Genomic DNA, 20753 nt, shown 5'->3' with positions numbered 1-20753 from the left:
CAGCTGCTGCCCCTGTCCCTCACTGTCCCCACAGGGGGAGGTGACAGCAGAGGCTCCCGTGGGAGGGACCCTGGGGACAGGGACGGAGCTGCCCCAGGGACCCTCCCCTGCTCCTGCCTGGGGTGAAAGCCACCAGAGCTGTGACAAACACCAGTGGCACGGTCAGAGCTGCTCCTGGGCCACACCAACCTCATTTAACCCCAAAGGAGAAGCCACTCCCTCTGCACCAGAGCTTTGGGAGCTGCTGGAGGCTTTTCCAGCGGGATGAGAGGGTTATTACCAGCTGAAATACAGCAGAAAACAATACAGTGAAATAAACATTTAAAAATACTTAAAAGCATACGTATTTAAAAATTTTAAAGTATATTTATACAAATATATATATTCATGTAGTATATATAATTATATTTTTTATATAAACATCTATTTATTATGTATAAATATTATATATTAGAAATAGTATTATTTATAAATATTAAAAATATTTATATTATAGATACTATATATTATAGATATTATATTATTTCATATTAAATATTAATATAGTGTAATCATATAATTATATTTATACTAAATATTAATATATTATAAATATTGTTTATAATATGTCTATTAAATATTATAAATACTATTTATAATATTATAGATAATATTTATAATGTTTATAAATATTATATAGATAAGTATATATTGATTATATTATATATTTATTATGTTATATATAATATTGGTTATATTATATATATAATGAATATCTTGATTATATATTAATCAATAAATACTAAAAAATATTAAGAAGCAACCTCTGCTGAGGGGCGAGTTGGGCTGGGGCAGCCCTGAGCCCTCTCTGTGGGCTCCCAGGGGACGAGGTTGGCGCTGGGATCTTGGAAAGCTCCTGAGGTGCCTGGAGGCCCAGGGAGGTTCAGCTCAGCCGCATCTGCTGGGGCAGGAGCAGAACCGTGGCCAGGGCAGGGTTTGATTGATCCCAGCATTAACCAGGGGTGGATCCAGGCTGGGAAGGGGAAATTCCCCAAGTGCAGCAGGGAGCAGAGGGAGCTCTGCTGGAAACTCAGCATTTCCAGAGAGGCTTTGGGCAAGGGGGAGGTTTGGACCAGGGGGAGCAGGAGAGGCTGGCAGGGCTCGGGCAGAGCCTGGGAATGGCCCGGGGGCTCCAGGGGCTGGAGAGGGACAGGACAGAGCCTCAGCCCGGCTCATTAAGGGCACAGCTCATCGGGCTCTCCGGGTAATTACAGCTCCTCACAAATTCAATTCCTGGGTGTTCCAGTGCGTTTGGAAAGGCTGGGAGGCACCTGAGGAGCTCCTTCAGCAGGGTCCAGGATAAACCAGCCCTGCTCTGGCATCCCAGGGATGGATGTCCCAGCCACCTCAGAGCCAGGGAATCTCTGCTCCTGTCACTGCAGGAGCCCAAAGAGAGAAAATCTGTCTCTGGAGCCTTAAAGGATGGAGAATTTCCAGAGTTCATTTCACGAGGGTTTGAGGAGCTTTACCCTATTCCAAAGGGTCTCTGTTGCCTTCTCCCATGGAAAATTCCACCTCACTGGCAAATAACCATCAGACAAAGAGGAAGGGAAAGAAAAACAGCAAATCAAGGATAAAATAAGCACAAAAACACCAAACCACCAGTGAAATCCAATGTTCTCTAAAAATCTGCAGTTTATTCATTAGAATTCAGTGAAAGGAACATTCATTTTAAAACACAATCAATACATTAAAAACTTGAAAGGACTAGTAGCAATGAGAGCAGGAAGGAAACAAAAAAACCCCAAATTCAGCCAGGTTGGTCACCTGGGAGGAGCTGCCAGCCTGGCAGCAGGGAGGGAGGGGCAGCTGGGGACAAGGGCTAATTCATTATTTCCTTACAACTGAGAGGCTTTTTGGGATCTGAATTTCTCACCTCACCCAAATGGAGCTTTGGGGTGACTCAATGTGGGTGAGAAGAGCAGGAGGCCCCAGCTGGAGAGGAGGGAGCCCAGAATTGCAGGGCAGAGGGAATGGGGAAGGTGGGTCTGAGTGCCCCAGGAATGTTCAGTGAGAAACCTCCCAGCCATCCCTGTGGGGAATGGGGCAAACCCAACACAGAGAAACTTTTAAAAGCACCATTAGGTGACAAGTTATTCATTAGAAGACAAAAAAAAAAAAACTCTGCAGAGCCAAATCAGTGACAATTGCCACCTCTGCTGGGGGAAAAAGGGGGGTAAAATCTGCTTTGGGCTGGATTTGAGCATTGCAGAAGCTCTCCTCTCCTCTGATCCCAAAGTTCAAGGCAGTGGCATTCCAGGGAGATGTTTTAGTGATGCAGAGCACGGGGCTGGAGCTCCCTGGAGCAGGGAAGGAGCAGAAGGTGGGGAGCCCTGCTAATCCCAGGATTATTTAAGGAGCAATCCTCAGGCACCAGGGCAAAATCCCAGCTCCCAGCCCGGCCAGGGAGCACCAAGGGGAGAGGAAACCTGTCCAAGAGCACTTCCATGCACCAGCCAACAGCATCTCCTGACAAGGAATGAAGAAAAGCCCCAGTTTGAGATAAAATAACGTCAGCAGACAGCAGGAAAAGCCTCAGCTGAAACCTGTGGGCATTTCACAACATTTGGAGGGAGAAATCACCAAAATCCACAGATTCAGATTAAAAACAACACTGAAAAGCAAAGAGGGGACAGCTGAGTGTGAGAGAGGAGGGTTAAGGACATCTCAAGTGTGTGCAAAGTGTGTTTGTGAGGCCTGGGGGGCTGGGCAGAGCCCCCAGCACATTCCCAGGGAGCAGGGGGGGATCTGGGCACAGCAGCAGCAGGAATGGCCTTTTATCCATGAGAAAAGCAAACCACAGCACTTGGAAAGACAAGACACACGAGTAAAAGAACAGTCTGTAAAATTTCCCCATGATTATAAAATGCAAAACTATACAAAAATAGAGAAAATTGACCGTTTTCTTATGTGTATAAAAACAAACAAACAAAAGAAAACCCCCAAGTCCCCAGAATGCAACACAGAAGCTCTTGGCAGGCTGACCCCAAGGGCAGTGGTTCCATCCCAGCTTCCCAGCCCCAGCCCCTCACTTCCCTGCAAGGAACAGGGGAATTCCTCAAGTTTTTCCTCACTATCCTGGCAGAACCTTCTCTGTTCCTGACTTTTGTGCCTGGTTTCTGCTTGGGAAGCCCTTTTGCATAAGCAGCCTCAGTGACCAGCCCCAGATGTGAGCTCCTCGGGTAAGGCAGTGTTGGACTGACCCAGCTCCAGCCCAGCTTTGTTCCCATGGATGCCAAGTGGGGTTTTTTGGGAAGAGTGGCTCAGCAGGCAGTGAAATCCAATCCCTACTGCAGTCATCCTTTCCAGGCTGAATTACTGCACTAGAAATTCCAATTTCTTTGGGTTAATGGGGCAGAATCTGCCAATAATCCAGCAAATTAGTGACTAAACTGCATTAGGAAAACTCATTTGAATTCCAGAGATATTTGCCTCATTGAATTCCCATCGAATGAAGAGGAGAAACCTTTGGTATAAAGTCAGATGGCCAAGCCTTGGCTGTACTGCTCCCACTGAACCTCCCCACCCTGTACCTGCACCCAGCCCAGGATGCCAGGGACACCCTGGAACATTCATGTAGCACCCAGACATTCCCAGCCCTCAGCAGGACTTTGGCTGAACAAAGCTCCAGAGCCTGGAACCCCCAAGATGCCTTTGGTGAGCTGCTGAAAGGAAATAAAACAGGGATTAAACCCAGCCAGGGTGTGAGGGGGTGACAATGGTGTCCCCAGCAGGGTGTGCCCGTGGTTTGTGTGCTGGGATGGAGTGAGATGGGCACAGAGCTGGCCCTGTCCTTGCTCCAGGGAGGGATTCCATGTTCATTAGCAGCTGTGCTAACGAGGGCACTTTCACCACATTGTCCTCCCTGGGGGTGCCAGTGGCACCAAGAGCCAGGTGTGTCCCAGGAAACCCTCCCTGGTGTCCAGAGGGAGGAGGGAACAGAACCATGGCACAGCAGGTTCCTGTGGAACTCCCTGCAGCAGGGCTGGCAGGAAAACATGGAAAAACCCAGGTCTGAGCCCCTGATGCACAGATGGGTCTGCTCTGCCTCAGCAGGACAATCACATCACACACAGAGCTGAACCAAGCCTGGCCCTGCCTCCCTGCTCCTGCCCAGACATCCAAGGACGGGGCAGAAGGAATCTTTTCTCAAAAGGAATATCAAGACCTCATTTTGCTTGGGGGGGGAAAAGCCCATCAAACCCAAAGCAGCTCCTTGTGCCTGGAAATCCAGGGATGGCAGGGAGCAGCTGATGGAGCCACATCCGTGTGGAGCAGGAGAGCAGCAGGAGGGTGACCCAGCAGGGCAGGGCTCAGCAGGAAAATCGAGTCTGGCCCAAGCAGAGCCATCCCTCACTCCACAAATGTGGTCAAACTCCAGTATTTCCACTTTGGGATTATTTTTTTTTTTGAATGCTACAAACTCTGCTGCAAAGAAAAATAGAGAAAAGGTGATGAGGTGGGGGAAAACAAAAATCACTGGTAATGGAATTAAATCAGAACACAGAGCATGGACAGGACAGGGAAGCAGCTTTGTGTCATGGATTGGGGGTTTAGAATCACAGAGGGGACCAGGAACAGATGTCACAGGAGCTCACAGGACAGAGTCTGTCCCCTCAGTTGTGTCCCTCCTCCTTTGTGCTCCTTCAAAGAGGCAAAAAATCCCAACCCTCCAGCAGCTTCCAGGTTTTTTGTTCCCTCCAGACAGGAGGAGTGAAGCCCAATGTAGCTGTGGTCCATCCCAAATTCCAAGGAACACAAAACTTTCCTCCTGTGGGTTTATGCAAAGAAAACAACCTTAAAATAAAATAAAATTAAAAAGCCACAAAGCTTCCTTTTGAGAAAGTAACATCATCTGCCACTTCACAGCTACAGGCATGATGCAAATTTAGCTTATTTCAAAGGCCTCATCCCTGTCCCCACGGCCCTGGAGAGGCCAGGAGCCCAGGACAAAGCACAGGAAAGGTTTCCACCAGGAATTCTGCACCGTCAAGACAGACCACAACAAAGAAGGGACCAACACTTTGTTCTTCAAAGGACACCATGGACAGCACATCTTTCTGAGCAAAGTGAATCTAGACCTGGAGAGCGTTATCAGCACGCACACAAAAGCTCCTGCTCTCCTTTGGGGTAAGGACAAATGAAATAAATAAAAAGGTTGCTGCAAAGTTCCCCTTTCCAGCTGCCTCGCCCCATCCTTGCTCTGGAACAAGCAGCACCCTTCCTCCCTGCTCCCCACACTGAGCCTGGGCTGGAAGACATTCAAGTGAGTCTGAACCAAAACATTTCACCCAGAAGAGGAAAACAGCCCCATTTCCCTCAAAACTCTGCCCAAGGCCTGTTCCCCAGCCCCAGTCCTGCACAATCCCCAACCAGGCACACCAGCAGCGGGTCCATCCCCAACCTCTGCCAGGGGCTGCTGCTGCTGCTGCACTTGGTGTTGGAGAGGGCTGGAAAACCAGAAAGTGCCTCAGTGGTGATGAAGGAATCCTGGAGGCAGCTCCAAGCTGCTTCCAGAGCATCCACAGGGGCAAGGCCACGGATGGCTGCAAGAGGAGCATCAGCCCAGCTCAACTCAAGTCCTCCCCAAACTGCTCCCTCCCTTTGCTCCCCTTTCACTCCCGCCCAGAGCAGCCTCAGCATGGTGACATGGTGACATTCCTGCAGCCTTTTGGCTTGGTGACAGTGACATTCTTGCAGCCCCTCAGCTGGGTGGCACGGTGACACTGCTGCAGCCCCTCAGCTGGGTGGCACAGTGACATTGCTGCAGCCCCTCAGCTGGGTGGCACGGTGACATTGCTGCAGCCCCTCAGCTGGGTGGCACGGTGACATTGCTGCAGCCCCTCAGCTGGGTGGCACGGTGACATTGCTGCAGCCCCTCAGCTGGGTGGCACGGTGACATTGCTGCAGCCCCTCAGCTGGGTGGCACGGTGACATTGCTGCAGCCCCTCAGCTGGGTGGCACGGTGACATTGCTGCAGCTACTCGGCCTCGGTGACGCCGCACACGGTGCCACGGCAGGCGCCGTGCCCCGGGGTGGCCCTGCCCTTGAGGGGCTCGGTGCAGCGCTCCGGGCTCTCGGTGTCCCCGCTGCCATTCCCGGGGTGCTGTGGCACGCCCTGGGCGATGCCCACAGGTTTGCCCCTGGCACGGTGCTCCGGGGAGCAGGCAAAGCCAAAGCTCGGGGGCAGCTCTGCTCCTCCCAGGGGTAACACGCGGGACAGCTTGGGGACATCGCCGTGGTAGCGGAAGGACCCGGCCGCCTCCCGGGCCCGCCTGGCCTCGGGCTGCAGGGGGAGGTTGGAGGGCCGGAGCGGGAGCCTGCTCAGCTCTGCCTCCTGGGGCCGCCTCTCCGGAGCCTCCCCGATGCCACCGCGGGAGAGAGGCAGGAAAGGGGACACGGTGTCCGGCGGCTCCGAGGGCTCCCAGACGCTCTCCACAGCGCCGGCCGGAGCCAAGTCCCAGAGCTCCATCCCGCCGGGAGCCGCCTCGGGGCCGTGCTGGAGGTGCCGCAGGCCCGGCCAGCTCAAGCCGCCCTCGGGAGCCACCAGCTCACCCTCCTCCTTGCTCCTGCTCCTCCTGGCTCCGGCAGAGTCCTTCCGGCCAGCGTCGTGCCTGGCCCAGAGCCGGCAGGGCTGGGGGGCGCTGCGGGCTCCCTGCGGCTCGGCCAGCTCGAACTCCAGGCTCTCGGTGTCCAGCGAGCGGCTCCGCCGGTCCACGGAGAGCGGCGCGGGCATGGAGGGGCTGAGCCCGTGCAGGCGCAGGTGGCGGGGCAGGCTGGCCACCCCCCAGTTGCAGCTCTGGAAGGAGCCCGGGGAGAAGCCCAGGGACATTCTCTCGTCACATTCAGCCAAGGACTCTTTCTGTCCGTAGCCATCATCAAAGGCCTCGGCGATGTCCTCGCCCGCCGTCAGCTCCGGGTGCTGCTCACATTCCCCTTCCCCGTCCTGCTCCACGTCCACCACGTCGAAGGTGACCATGGTGGGGAGGGCAGGGAGGTTCTGGGTGAAGGATGAGCTGGAGGCCGAGCTCCCCAGGCTCTCAGAGAGGCTGGAGAAGAGGGTCCCGCTGCTGGCAAACTCCACCAGAGCCTGTGAGAAGCTCACGGCGTGCTCGGGCTCGCTGCCCACCTGGGGCTCACCAGGGCTGGGCTCTGCTCCACCATCGTGCTCCTGCTCAGGCAGCCTGAACCCAGGGAACATCCCTGCCTTGGCTGGGGCCACACTGCCATGGACAGGGTCCCCAAACATCCCACAGTCCAGGTCTGCATCAAACCCCGGGTTGTTCTTTGCGAGCTGAATAAGGCAACTTCCGGGGGCTTTTTGGCTGTTGTAACAGTTTTCCAGACACAGAGTCCCTGGAAAATCCCTCCACTCTGGATTTTCAGCCCTAGCCACTGCAACCCCAGCATTGGCAGCCCGGCTTGGGGTGTGCGAGGCCACCTGCTCACTCCCAAGGCCACTCTGACTCTTGCCAATGGAGCTGCCTGCTCTGCTTTTACATTCAATGCACTGCTTTTCCCGGGGACACTTCTCCTTGCTGGAGACATCCAGGCGTTTCAGGACCGGCTCCCTCTGCAGCTCCCAGTACAGCAGCTCTTTCTGAATGGCTGCAAGCCCCTCTTCTTCAGTTTCCATCAGCCCTCTCTTCTGATCCATCATCTGCTGGATCAGGCTCTTCTCTGCAGGGAGGCAGAAGTCCATGAAGTAGCTGAAGATGCCCTGGCGTGGGACTTTGCCCTCGAACAGGGATTCCTCCCCTTGAGAGGGGCTCATCAGGGTGTCAAACTCGTAAAGTGCATCGCCACTGTAGCTGTCCCGGGGCAGTCGGTCCTTCTTGAGCTCCTCTCCAGCCTCATCCTCCGGCCCTGGTGTGGTGGAGTCATAATAGCCCTCGTCACTGTTGGGGGCAGACTCCTGCTGGTCACTCTGGGGCGTCAGGAGGTCAACGCCGTCCATGGCATCGCCCATGTAGGGGTGGGCGTTGGCCTCGTGAGAGGCGTGTGTCTCCAGGCTGCTGCTGGACACCTGGGCCCCGTAGCTCCTGTCCCCCGGCACACAGCTGTCCCACACCTGGTGCAGGTACTCCTCAGCCTCCTCAGGGATGGCCATCTCCTCGCCACCGCCCTGGTAGGTGACGAGGCAGGAGCTGCGTTTGGCGGCGTCGCGGCTGCGCTCCACCGAGATGCTGCTCTCGGCGATGTCGGGCTCGGCGATGTCGTCCCCGCAGCCCGTCAGCGAGTCAAAGCTCTTCAGGGAGGTGACATCCCCCAGCATGAGGCTCAGCAGGTCCCCAGAGTGCAGGCAGGGAGGCTCGCTGTCCATGAAGTCAGGGTGGAAGGCCAGCAGCAAACTCTCACGGTCAAACTCGGCGCAGGCAGCAGCCTCAGGCTCTGATTTTGTATCTGGAACGTCCCCGTTCCCTGGCACGGCCATCGTGTCACCCTCGGAGGTGCCTCCGTCGGCTGCGGGGCCCGTGGGCTCGGTGGCCTCACCACAGCTGGAGTCACCCCCTGAGTCCCCTGGGCCGGCCGTGGCCTCAGGGCCCGGCCCTGCTCCCCTGCCCTCCACAGCCCCTCGGCTCTCTGCTCCCATCCCAGGAGCACTCCCGGCCTCCTCCGTGTCCCCGTTCCACTCGGGGAGCTCTGCCTTCTCGCTCTCGGCAGCCTTGCTCTTCCGGTGCCGCCGGATGCTGTTAAAAAACCCTTTCAGCCCTTTCTTGGCCCTGGGGCATGAGGATTTCTCCCCGTTGGGCTTTTTGTCACAGCCCTCGATGCTCCCGGGGGGAGAGCCGTCCTGCTGGCCCAGCTCCCCCCTGCTGCCGGTGTCCAGGGCCAGCTGGGCGCTGCGGGAGCCGGGCAGGGGCGCGGGCTGCCCGTCCCTGCCGCCCTCCGAGGGGCTGCCCGGCCGTGCCGCACCGCCTTTGTCACAGGCGGCGCTGCTCAGCCCGTCGTGGGTCTTGCACTTGCTGAGCCCCTTCTTGCCGCGGCCGCCGAAGAAGCTGGGCAGGGTGCAGATGCTGCGCTTGCCCCCGAATAGCTTGAAGGCCGTTTTCCTCAGCTTGCCGGGGGGCGGCTGCTGCGGCTCCGCTGCCACCACGGAGCCGTTGGCGCTGTCGGGAGGGGCGTCCCCGCCCTCCTGCCGCCGCCGGTCCCCTCCGTCCCGCTCCTCCGGGCTGCCCGTTTCCATGGCAGCGGGCGGGCTTGGATCTAGCTGGAAGCGGCGGCTCTGGGAGCGCGGAGCTCCGGGCGCAGGGATGGACACATCACCGCCGACCTGAGGCACAGGGAGAGGGCACAGGTGAGGAGGACACGGCAGCGGAAGGGGAAGAGCTGAAGGCACCGGGGTCTCAGGGCTCCATCACCAGATGGAGGAGCCTCCAAGCTCTGCCTCCGCTTCCAAAATCCAGGCACCAAAATGTCGCCTAAATGTACCAGTTCACCAGAGCGGGAAAACCACACATCCCCCTGGGTAGAATCCCTCGGGACAGGCAGGTCTGAGCCCTGCACCTCCTCACTCCAAGCCCTGCAGCTTCCCAGATTTTCTGTCTCCAGGATGATCAGGTTTGGCTACCTTGAACTGAGAGCTAGCACCTCCCAAACCCCGTCGCAGCTCTCCCAGGCCTCATGCCAGGCTCCAAAGAGCATCCGGAGGGAGGCCAAACCAGGACACAGCCCCCCCTACACACGTGTCCGGGGAAAAACCACTCTGGTTACTACCCTGGCTTTTTTACATAGAAGATTTCAGTTGTTTTTAAAATAATCTGTGCAGCCAGAGAGAATCGCCTTAAAAACACCCACTGTGAACCCTCTGATCAGATTATCCCAGAAGCAGAGAGGTAGGTTTGAAATCTGACCCTGGATTGCTGTCAGGAACAGCAGAAATAAAACAATTATAATCATGTTTCTTTCGCAGAGGTGAGGGTGGAGAAATTAAATGCAATAAAATCCTAATGTGCTCTCAAGCTGTAAATGCCCCAGGCTGAGCTCTGACTGACAGGAGGCCAGGAAACCTTCCCGAGGTGTTTAGCCAGAGTTCCCAAATTAAAAAATACATCCAAACGATGCTCTCTGCTCCTGTAGCCCCACAGCAAACCTGCAATTCCGGGTTATTTTTATTCCTCAGGTCTGGGTTCTTTTGCCTCTATATTGATCTGGCATCGCTGCCCTCAGCACGGCTGGAACTCGATGGGCTCTAAGGTCCCTCCCAACCCAGCCCATTCCATGATTCTGGAATTCTGGGATTGCTGATAACCTCTCACGTTCACCTGTCCCACTGGAAGCAGCAGCTGGGGCGTAGCCGGCTGGCACAGCCACCTCCCCAGCGGCGAACTGGGCTTTTCCAGCTCTGCCGGAGCCCACCACGAGTCCCAGGAGCCTCCAAAGCCTCTGGAGAGACCGGGAGAGAGGGGCCTGGGAGAAATGCTCGCACCTGGCCGGGTGCGGGGCTGCTGGAAAAGGGGGGGAAATGAGCCCAAACCTGCACCTGGACAGGGGCGGCTGCAAAACAGCCGGGGAAGGGCACGAGACAGGGCCAGCATTACAAAAATTCCTTTTGGGAATCGTTCCTCTCCAGCTCCACGTCAGCACCGCGGCACGGCTGCGGAGGGGAGGCTGGGGTAGGATAAAAAATGAAATAAATAAAAATGAAAGAAAGGGAAATAAAGGGCACCGAGGGCAAAGAGCCACCACCAACAGAACGTGAAAAATAAGGTTTAAAAGCCAACAAAAAGCAGCACGGTAACAATGAAATGCAGCGTTTCACCCGCACAGGGGACCCTCGGGACCCCCGGTCCGCCCAGCCCCGCACGGGGCCGCTCCCCCAGGCCGGCCCTCCCCGCTCCCCCCGCCGCGCTCCCAAACTTTCGGGAGGATCCGTGAAAACGCGAGGGGCGGGGGGGGAAGGGGGGGTCGGTCCGGGCCGCGGGGAGCGGCGGCGCGGGGAGCGCGGCCCCGGGCCCGGCCCGTGCCCAGCACTTACCACGGGCGGGCGGCGGAACCGCGGCACCCCCGGGACCGCGGCCCCGGCCCAGCCCTCAGGCCGCGCGAGGGGCGCGGGGCCGCGGGTCCGCCCGGCGCGGCCGGCAGGGGCGGTGCCGCATGACGGGCGGGGCGGAGCCTCCTGACGGGGGGCGGAGGGGGCGGGGCCTGGAGGGCGGGGCGCGGTGATTGACGGGGCGCGGCGGCGGGGGGCGGGGCCTGTGCGTGAGGGAGGGCGCGGTCTCCACATTGGGCCCAATGGGACGGGGCGGGGCCACGGTGACGGGGCGGGGCCGCTGGGCGCGGTCCCCACGGTGTCCCCCCATGGCCGTCCCGCGGTGCCCTCCCCGGTGGCCCGGGGCGATCTAGGGGCGTCCCGGTGGCGGAGTGGGCGTGGCTTCAGAGCGCGTCCCTGTGCTGAGGGCGCGGCCTCGTTAGCGGGCATGATTGACAAGGGGGCGTGGTCTCTATACGGGGCGTGGCCTTGGAACGACACCCGCGGGCCACGCGGGGTCACGGACACGGGAGGGTGTCCTGTCCTGTCCTGTGACACCGGGGGGTCAGGGATGTGACAGTGTGTGACACCGGGGGGGGGGGGCGGGGATGTCACACGGTGTGTGGCCCGGGGGGCGCAGGGATGTGACACGGTGTGTGACACCAGGATGACACGGCGTGTGTGCTGTGGGACACCTCCCTGCGTGTGCTGTGTCACCCACGGCACTGCCAGCCCCCCACCGCTGCACACCCTCTGTCCCACAGGCACTGACAGCCCGGCAGGGAAGAGCCCTCTCCATTTTTGGGATCCCCAAATCCCAAAAGCCCCTCAGATCTCCACGTGAGGATAAGGAGTGGGAATCACAGCAGGGAGTGGCAGTGTCCCCGCGGGACAGCCTCTGCCAGCCCCCAGTTCCTGCTGTGCTCCTGCTGGGGGCTGCGAGGAGACAGAAGTGGCAGCAGTGTCATCATTCCCTATGGAGCCTTGTCCAGGCTGCTTCCAAGCCCTAATGCTCCCCTTGGGAGAGGCCCACAGCCTAATTAATAGATGCTGATTAACAGATCCCACAGCCCCTGACACAGGCCCATAAATCCAGCAGGGAGGTGCCTGTGTTTGGCCCAGAGCCACCCTTGGAGCTGTGAGCCATGGGAGCACTTCCCTCTGGGATGGCACAGAGCAGGAGGGAATGAAGCATGGGACACTTCTGCTGCATCCCAAAAGCATCCAGAACATCCAGAGCACCATGGTTGGGTGGGCACTGAGCTGCCAGGGAGCAGCAGGATTGATCCATCAGCTCCTGGCTGTGGGAAGAGCCAGGAGGGCACCTCCAGCCCACTGGTGAGGGCAATCCCAGTGCCCAGGGCAGGAGAGATGGAGGGACACAAAGGGGGTGCTGGGATGCCCCTCTCCAGCCTGGAATTCCCTGTGTGCAGCCATTCCCTCATCCCTGCCCAGCCATCCTGGCAGGGCTGCCCAATGTGGGGAGTTTCACCAGACAGGCCACAGCAGCTTCATAGCAAGAACAGAACACTTTAATCCAAACCCCAGCCCTGCCCAGCCATGGGAGACCCTTGGCCACAACAGGAAGCACTTTTGGGCTGAGCAGACGATGTTTAGGGTCAGAGCTGGGGCTCTCCCAGCCCCTCCTGTGCTACCAGCTGGGAGCACTGGGCTCTGCCCTCGTTGGGGTGGGCACACATGGCTGGGACCAGCCCAAATCCTGCCCCTCCTAAATGGAGGAGGCACTTGGGGACTTCTCTGGGAATCCTGGAAGCATGAGGGACCTCAAAGCCCACCCAGTGCCACCCCTGCCATGGCAGGGACACCTCCCAATGTCCCAGGCTGCTCCAGCCCCAATGTCCAGCCTGGCCTTGGGCACTGCCAGGGATCCAGGGGCAGCCCCAGCTGCTCTGGGCACCTGTGCCAGGGCCTGCCCACCCTGCCAGGGAACAATTCCCATCCTCACAGCCAAGAATTCTTCCACACTCTTTCCCAGCCCCTTCTCCAACCAAAATCAGCTAAAGGTGTAAAATCCCTCAGTACAGACAGTGTGAGGCAAGCCCAGGGGAACCAGATCCTGCTCTATCCTTGCTTTGCTGCAAACCAGGAGCTGAGACCTCCTGTTCTCTCTCCCCCTCCCCTTCCCTTCCCTTCCCATCTCTCCACATGGGCACTGCTTTCTGGAGACACCTGGCAGCAAAAATGAACCTGTGACCACAAATTCCTGGGGTTTCCACAGATCTCAGGGATTCACTGCCAGGGTGGAGCAGGTTTTCATTGGGGTGCTCAGTGGGTGTCCCTGGGCAGGCTGGGATCACAGCTGGTACTGCAGGTATTTGGCCAGGGCTGTGGGAATCTCCAGCTCTCCGAGGGTGGCCAAGCGGCTGGGCTGCTTCAGGAGGCGCCTCATGGCCAGCCGGGATTGGGACAGCAGGGATTTGGGATGAGCTGTGGAAGGAAAATCACATGGTCACCTTCAAAACACACAACCCTGCTGCCCTCCAACCTGGCATTGCCTGAAGTAAAGGGACATGGGCTGAGCAAACCAGACAGCGTTGGGACAAAATCATCTCTGGGTCCCTTCCAACCCAAACCCTTCCATGACCCTATGAAAACTCCATGATCCTATGAAAATTCCATGAAAAACCATTCCATGAAACCATCCTATGAAAACTCAACCTCTGTGGTGGGGCTATGGACTAACACAAGCTCCCATGGGAGCTGGGCATGGAGAGGAAATCTCCCATCCCTACATGGAAACAGGTGCAGGGTTTTAGACTTGGGTGGCACAGGAGAACCCAAGCTGAGCAGCAGAAAGGAGAGCAAGGGTGAAAAGCAGGGGGTAACCCCACAAGTGAGGGGACACCCAGGCTGTGGGAATCGTGGAATCACAGGAGGGCTTGGGTTGGGAAGGGAATTTAAGCTCATCTCATTCCATGGGCAGGGACACCTTCCCCTATCCCAGGTTGATCCAGCCTGGCTTTGGACACTTGCGGGGACCCAGGGACAGCCCCTGACCCGCACAGCCAAGTGACAAGCGAGGCTGAAGGAAGGCCGGGTGTGGCTGTCGGGAAGGGGGAATCGGAGCCGAGCCGTGCCTGTCCCATGCTGGGCTCCCCTCCCGGTCACCTCTGGCGTGCAGCAGCAGCTCCAGCCCCTCGCTGCGCGGGCCCGGCCCGGCCGTGTGGGGCACACCGGGCAGGTACACGTTGGCCCCGAAGTCGATGAGCAGGCGGATGAAGTCTGCGCGGCAGCCGTGCCTCAGGCACGTCTCCAGCAGCGTCTTGGGCTCGCGGATCTGCGCCAGCACGGCCGGCTCGGTGCAGTTGTAGTCGGGGTCGGCGCCGTGCAGCAGCAGCAGGCGGAAGCACTCCAGGTGCCCGTAGGCGGCCGCCAGGTAGAGCGGGCCCGAGCAGGCCGCGGTGTTGGCCGCCCACTCGGGCAGGCGGGCCCGCGCGTTGGGCTCCGCGCCGTGCTCCAGCAGCAGCCGCACGATGCCCGCCCGGCCGTCCCGGGCCGCCAGCAGCAGCGGCGAGCAGTTGTTGTAGGCGCTGCCCGCGGGGCTGGCGCCGGCCTCCAGCAGCAGCCGCACGCACTCGCCGTGCCCGTTGCTGACCGCCACGAAGAGCGGGGTCTGCGCCTTCACGTCCAGGCTGTCCACGAGCGCTCCGTGCTCCAGCAGCAGCCGCAGGCTCCGCACGCTGCCCCGGGAGGCCGCCAGGCGCAGGGGGGTGCTGGGCACGCCCCAGCCGCTCCGCCGGTTGATCAGCCTGCGGTACCTGTCCTGCGACAGGAGCCCGGCCAGAGCCTCGTGGTCATCCTGGCTCACCGCCCGGCTCAGCTCCTCGCTCTCCCCGCTGTCCTCCTCGTCATCCCTGGGCTGCAGCAGGGAGAACATCTTGTTGATGTCCATCAGGCTCATCTTGTCGGGTCTGGGCTCCATGTGCCGCTCTCATGGTAAAGGATGAGGCCAAAGATCTACAGGATGGCAGAACCGGCACCAAACCCGAGTTAGAACCAGTCCCTGACACCGACAGCTGCATTTTAGTGCAAGTTTGTACTCAACAAAAGGAAGATTCTCCAAAAAATGGGCAAACATCGGATGAGGATGCTGCTGATGTGCTCATGGCCCTGGTGCCACTTGGGTGAAAGGCTGAGGGAACGACGGAGCTCAGTGCTGTAGTGGGTATGTAGGTCAGGACCCCATAAAATCATGGAATGGTCTGGGTTGGGAGGGACCTTAAAGCCCACCCAGTGCCACCCCTGCCATGGCAGGGACACCTCCCACTGTCCCAGGCTGCTCCAGCCCCAGTGTCCAGCCTGGCCTTGGGCACTGCCAGGGATGCAGGGGCAGCCCCAGCTGCTCTGGGCACCTGTGCCAGGGCTGCCCACCCTGCCAGGGAACAATTCCCAATATCCTATCCATCTCTGCCTGCTGGCAGTGGGAGCCATTCCCTTTGTCCTGTCCCTCCATGCCTTGTCCCCAGTCCTGAGGGAGGAGGTGAATGTGAAGCGGTCAGTTTGATTGGGGATCAAACATCTCCCAGCATCTCCCTTCCCAAACGATGCCAGAATCCCACTCTTTTCCTCCCTCCTGCCTGCTGGAGCCCCCTGATCACGGCTGCAGAAGGGTCTGGGATGTTTCTGCTCCGGGCTTTGGGGCAGGAAGGGTGGAAGTGCTGAGCTGATCACAGCAGCGGCACCGAACCCTGGAGCTTTGCTGGGCTCTGCGCACGGGATGTGGCCTGAGGAGCCGAGGGACAGCGGGGACAGGGATGGGATGTCCCGGGGGGCACCTGAGCAGCTGGGAACGCTCGGGGTGGGCCGAGCAATGTCTCGGCAGCCCGGGGCAGCTCGGGTTTCCCCGGGAGAGGCAGAGCCGGGGCTGACCTGGCCTGGGAGAGGCCAAGGAGCTGCACGGGGCAATTAATTAGCAAAGGAGGCATAGCAAACAGTTAATTATCTGATAAGCAGAAGGAGTAATTAGCCTCGTTATGCACCTGAGCTCGTTGGTGCCTGTCCCACATCACCCATGGGGACACGGCCACCAGCTCAGGGGGACCCCAGCAAGGCCACCAGCACAGCTGGGGACACTGGGACAAGTGTGATGGCAGCAACAGCAAAGCTCTGCTGGGCTGCCACCCGTTAGCCCAATTTATGCAGAAATGTGGGAAATTCCAGTGCTGCTCTTCATTGGACACACCAGGGATGAGCTCTGGAGCTTTGGGATCACCCACCCTCATGGAGAATGGGCTGGGGGTTCCTGCAGGTTTGAGTCAAAAAGACAGTTGTGTTCCCAGTGAGAGCCCCAAGGGGATGGTGTGCAAAAGGAAAAGAGCAGCTGTGACATCTCCTGAGCACACAAACAGCACCTCCAGAGGGAGGCTCCTTGGGCTGAGGGGCTCCTTATCCAGGAGAGCCCAAACCAGGATTCATGGAATCACAAAATGGTTTGGTTTGGAAAGGAACTTAAAAGTTCATCCCATTCCAGCCCTGCCATGGCAGGGACACCTCCCACTGTCCCAGGCTGCTCCAGCCCCAGTGTCCAGCCTGGCCTTGGGCACTGCCAGGGACCAGGGGCAGCCCCAGGTGCCCAGGCCAGAGCCCTCTGCTTCATCCATGGGGATTTGGATTATTTATAGGTTTTTATTGATTCCCATTCACACTGCATCCCTTCCCTCTCTCCCACAGCTCCAAGACCCCTGTGCCAGGGCCTGCCCACCCTCACTGTTCTGTCACCCCCTGAGCTGGCAGAGGCTGTGCAAGCCCCTGCAGACCCCCAGAGCTTGTGACAGAGCACACAGGGCTCACATTTGTCCCTCTGGGTCCCAGTCCCCCCCTCACCCCAGCAGTCCCGGTGCCACCTTACCTGGGTGTGGGGGATGCTCAGAGCCCCTGAGGCCAGGGGGGTCCCATGGGGAGTCCTGCTGTGGTTGAAGCCCCACAGGGCAGAGCAGGAGAGGCTCTGGCAGGGCTGGGGCTGTGTGGGGCTGGGGCTGTGCAGCTCACAGCTGAAATGCCACAGCAGGACCAGCCCGGGGCACTGAGGCTAATTTTAGCCCCTCTGGGGTTTTATCTTACCACTTCCATTCTTGGAAAGCTCCCCCTGGGTAAATATAGAGAGGGCAGTGGGGTGGGGGGAGCCTGGGACAGGTGCTGGAGGCTGCTCGACCCCTCTGAGCACACCCAAAAAAGCTTTTTCTCTGCTGTTTCCTTGCAGGATTTGCAGGTAATGGGGCAGTTTGGGGTCCCTGCCAGGGCAGCACCAGCCTCTACCTCACCTTGGCTGCTGCCAGGCACTCAAATTCCCTCTTATAACCCCCCTCCTGCCCTGCCTCCCCCTCTTCAGAATGATACAAATGGCCACTTGCAACCTCCAAAATTATTTATTAGACACCAGGATGACAAAAGGTCCTGAAGATGGTCCAGATTTCCCACCTGAGCTGCTCTGGCTGCACCTGCCAGAAGGAACCACAGCCAGGATTCCTGAGGCTGAACAGGGCCCAGGAAGGCAGGAAAGCTCCCAGGGCAAACAAAAGGAGTGGGGAGCAGCACTGGGGCTCTTATCAAAAGCTGTCAGCTGGGAAGTGCAATCCTATTTTATCCAGCTCCCTTTAAACCCTCTCCAAACTCCTCAGCAGTGGAGCAAGAACAGGCTGGGGGTTTGGGGCAGCCTTATCATGGCATGAGATAACAAGAGAGACCCAAATTACCCAGCAGGAAAATCCCCACTGCTGCAAGGAGTGAAATCAGGGTGCTCTGTGAAGTGTGTGATCTGTGCCACCACCACATTCCTGCTTTGGAGCCTCCCCCTGCAAAGCCTGGAATGCAGGAAAATGGTCAACATTGATTTGGTTTAGGCTTTTGGTTTTCCTCTCTAAATTCACTCAAAAATAGATTCTTGCTTCACAAAGGTCAGTTCCCCAAAGCCAGCACAGGAATGGAATTATGGAGTATGATGTGGATGAACTCTGGAGTAGGAGAGGGGAGTCTGGGGTTGTTTTTCCTGAGTGTCAGGAAGATGCAACCACAACAGGGATGCTGCAGCCACAAAAGCCAAGCCTGGCTGGAAACCCCTTCCACAAACCACAGAAATCAAAGCAGCCATTAAAAAGACAGTGTTATAAAGGGAAAAAAAGGGAATGCAGACAACAGAAGTGCTAGAAAATGTGAAATGTAGGAAACTTGGAGATGAAAGGAAAATCCTTGAAAGGCAAATTAATGATAAACCTCTCATTCTTTTGTTGCTGCTGCTGCTGTTTAGTTGTTAACCAAGAGAGATCTTAGGAACAAGGAGCAGATTAAACCCAGTTCTAAGGAGCAGATTAAACCCAGTTCTAAGGAGGCAAACCCGAGAGCCCCCCCAGGCCGGCTGGAATCCCACCCAGCCACAGCCTGGAGCAGGAACCTCTCCATCCACCCCAGGGGATATTCCCAGCAGCAGAGGCAGCCCCTCCCTGCAGGAGCCCAGGCAGGGCTGACACTCCAGCCTGAGCCAGTGGGGATGAGCTGCCCACTGCTCCAGACTCCGGGGAAGGACGAGGAGCTGGGAAAAACTTCCACCTTCTGCCAGGGGCTGACCTGGCCTCTGCTCCTCAGGCTGCTCTTGATCAGCTCCCTGGCACTTGGGGAAGAATTAGAGGGCAGAAGGGTACTGAGTGCCAGTCAAGGGGTTTTTGGGAAGGTAAATCCTGTCCAGAGTTGCTCTCATTAAAGAGATTATCGTTATTAACGCAGCTGAAGAGAGCTAATGAGCTTGTGGATCTAGCAGGGCTAAGCAGTTAAAAGTTTAGAGCTAAACAGTCCCAAATAAATGATTTTGCAGAGATTATGGATTTACTAACAGTGCTCAAGGTTGGGAGAGCAGAGCTGGGGATGGAGCTGCTGTGTCTCCTGCCTTTGGGCAGGAGTCACTGCCAGAGCACAGCTCTGGAATCTGGAATCTCCCTCTGTGCCCTCAGCTCTGCTCCAGCATCCCAAACCCCAGCCCTGGGCTTCTCCCAGATGGGAGTGGCCCCAGCAGCACCTGATCCAGGTGTTTGTAACCCAGGAATTACCCAGGTGTTACCCAGGAATCACCCAGGAGTCTGTTATCTAGGAATTACCCAGGTGTTTCTTACCCAGGAATCACCCAGGTGTTCTCCAGGTGTTATCCAGGAATTACCCAGATGTTACCCAGGAATTACCCAGGTGTTTCTTACCCAGGAATTACCCAGGAATCAGCCAGGTGTTTGTTACCCAGGTGTTACCCAGGAATCACCCAGGTGTTACCCAGATGTTATCCAGGAATTACCCAGGTGTTTCTTACCCAGGAATTACCCAGGAATCAGCCAGGTGTTTGTTACCCAGGTGTTACCCAGGAATCACCCAGGTGTTACCCAGGAGTTATCCAGGAATCACCCAAGTGTTTCTTACCCAAGAATCAGCCAGGTGTTTGTTACCCAGGTGTTACCCAGGAATCACCCAGGTGTTACCCAGATGTTATCCAGGAATCACCCAGGTGTTTCTTACCCAGGTGTTATCCAGGAATCACCCAGGAGAGGGCAGGGACAGCAGCCCAGCATCCCTTGGCTGCACTGCACATCCCTGCCAGGGCCCTGCTGCTGGAAATTCCTGATTTATTTAGTGCATCCACACACAAAATACAGAGTTAGGAAGGAAGGAGGAATCCAGCCATGCTGCTTCTCCATGAGTCATTCCTTGAGGAATTCTGGCAGTGCTGGAGCCCCAGGAGTTCATCTCTTTACTTCCATTGCACCTTCCCTTTTGGAAAACAGATAAAAGGATGGTTTGGGTTGGGAGGAACTTCAAATCCATCCCATTCCAGCCCTGCCATGGCAGGGACACCTCCCACTGTCCCAGGCTGCTCCAGCCCCAGTGCCCAGCCTGGCCTTGGGCACTGCCAGGGATCCAGGGGCAGCCCCAGGTGCCCAGGCCAGAGCCCTCTGCTTCATCCATGGGGATTTGGATTATTTATAGGTTTTTATTGATTCCCATTCACACTGCATCCCTTCCCTCTCTCCCACAGCTCCAAGACCCGTTGTTGAGAGAGAGGTTTTGTATCCCCCTCTCATACCCTCCACTCCCCCAAAGAGAAGGAAAATAAAATTCCAGAACACTGGAATCCATGAGCTGTTTGCAGCCCAAAGCAGCTCCAATTATCACACCTTTGGTCCTAATTTCCCCCAAATTAAATTGCAGCTTTATCAATTCTAGCCAGTGTTAATGCTAATAATCCAATTAAATGCAAAGCGAGCCTAATTAAGGTAAATGAAGGATTTCACTGGCAGCATTAAGAACATTTAAAATTAGCAAGAAGTGAAAAAGCCTGAGAAACACCCAGGGACTGAGTGTACTCCAGTGCCAGGCCCTTAAAACATAGAAAATTCCCATTTTTAAGGTGGAAAATATTCATCAGGGGCCGGCTGATGGGTCTGGAGTCTGTTCCAGGGTTCCTAGGGAAGTTTTGTACCTGGAATCTCCCTCTTGAGCATCTTCCCCTCTCAGGTGAATTTGTCTGCACTCAAATCTCTAACACCTCACTACCCATGACTAAAAAGAATGGGACAAAAGAGCATTTTTCCAGGATACCATCATCAGCTGGACTGGGGGGTCTTCACTCTGAAGCCATCAGAAAACATCTCTTCACTGGCCCCATGAAGCTGGGAGTCAGCTCCTTGCAGCAGCTCTGGCTGCTCCTCAGAAAGCTGTGGAAGTCAGCCTGGAGACACCTTGGCCAGGT

At 57.0% G+C, this 20753-nt stretch overlaps 2 protein-coding genes across 2 annotated transcripts; both read right to left on the bottom strand.

Moving 5' to 3' along the window:
- Positions 1 to 1649: 1649 nt before the first annotated feature.
- On the bottom strand, positions 1650 to 11152 carry AMER1 (APC membrane recruitment protein 1). The gene is made up of 2 exons (XM_054641661.2): positions 11018 to 11152; positions 1650 to 9313 (listed from the first exon to the last, which is right to left on the bottom strand). Exon 2 carries the CDS (start codon positions 9224 to 9226, stop codon positions 6020 to 6022), a length of 3207 nt encoding a protein of 1068 aa, XP_054497636.2. The 5' UTR covers positions 9227 to 9313; positions 11018 to 11152; the 3' UTR covers positions 1650 to 6019.
- Positions 11153 to 13325: 2173 nt separating this feature from the next.
- On the bottom strand, positions 13326 to 14933 carry ASB12 (ankyrin repeat and SOCS box containing 12). Its single transcript, XM_054641695.2, has 2 exons — positions 14141 to 14933; positions 13326 to 13459 (listed from the first exon to the last, which is right to left on the bottom strand). Exons 1-2 carry the CDS (start codon positions 14931 to 14933, stop codon positions 13326 to 13328), a joined length of 927 nt encoding a protein of 308 aa, XP_054497670.2.
- Between the last annotated feature and the right edge of the window lie 5820 nt (positions 14934 to 20753).

This window comes from Agelaius phoeniceus, chromosome 14 (genome assembly GCF_051311805.1).
Source record: "Agelaius phoeniceus isolate bAgePho1 chromosome 14, bAgePho1.hap1, whole genome shotgun sequence".
Taxonomy (NCBI): Eukaryota; Metazoa; Chordata; class Aves; order Passeriformes; family Icteridae; genus Agelaius; species Agelaius phoeniceus.
The sequence above is the reverse complement of the archived record's forward strand: the minus strand, read 5'-3'. Positions and strand labels throughout refer to the sequence as shown.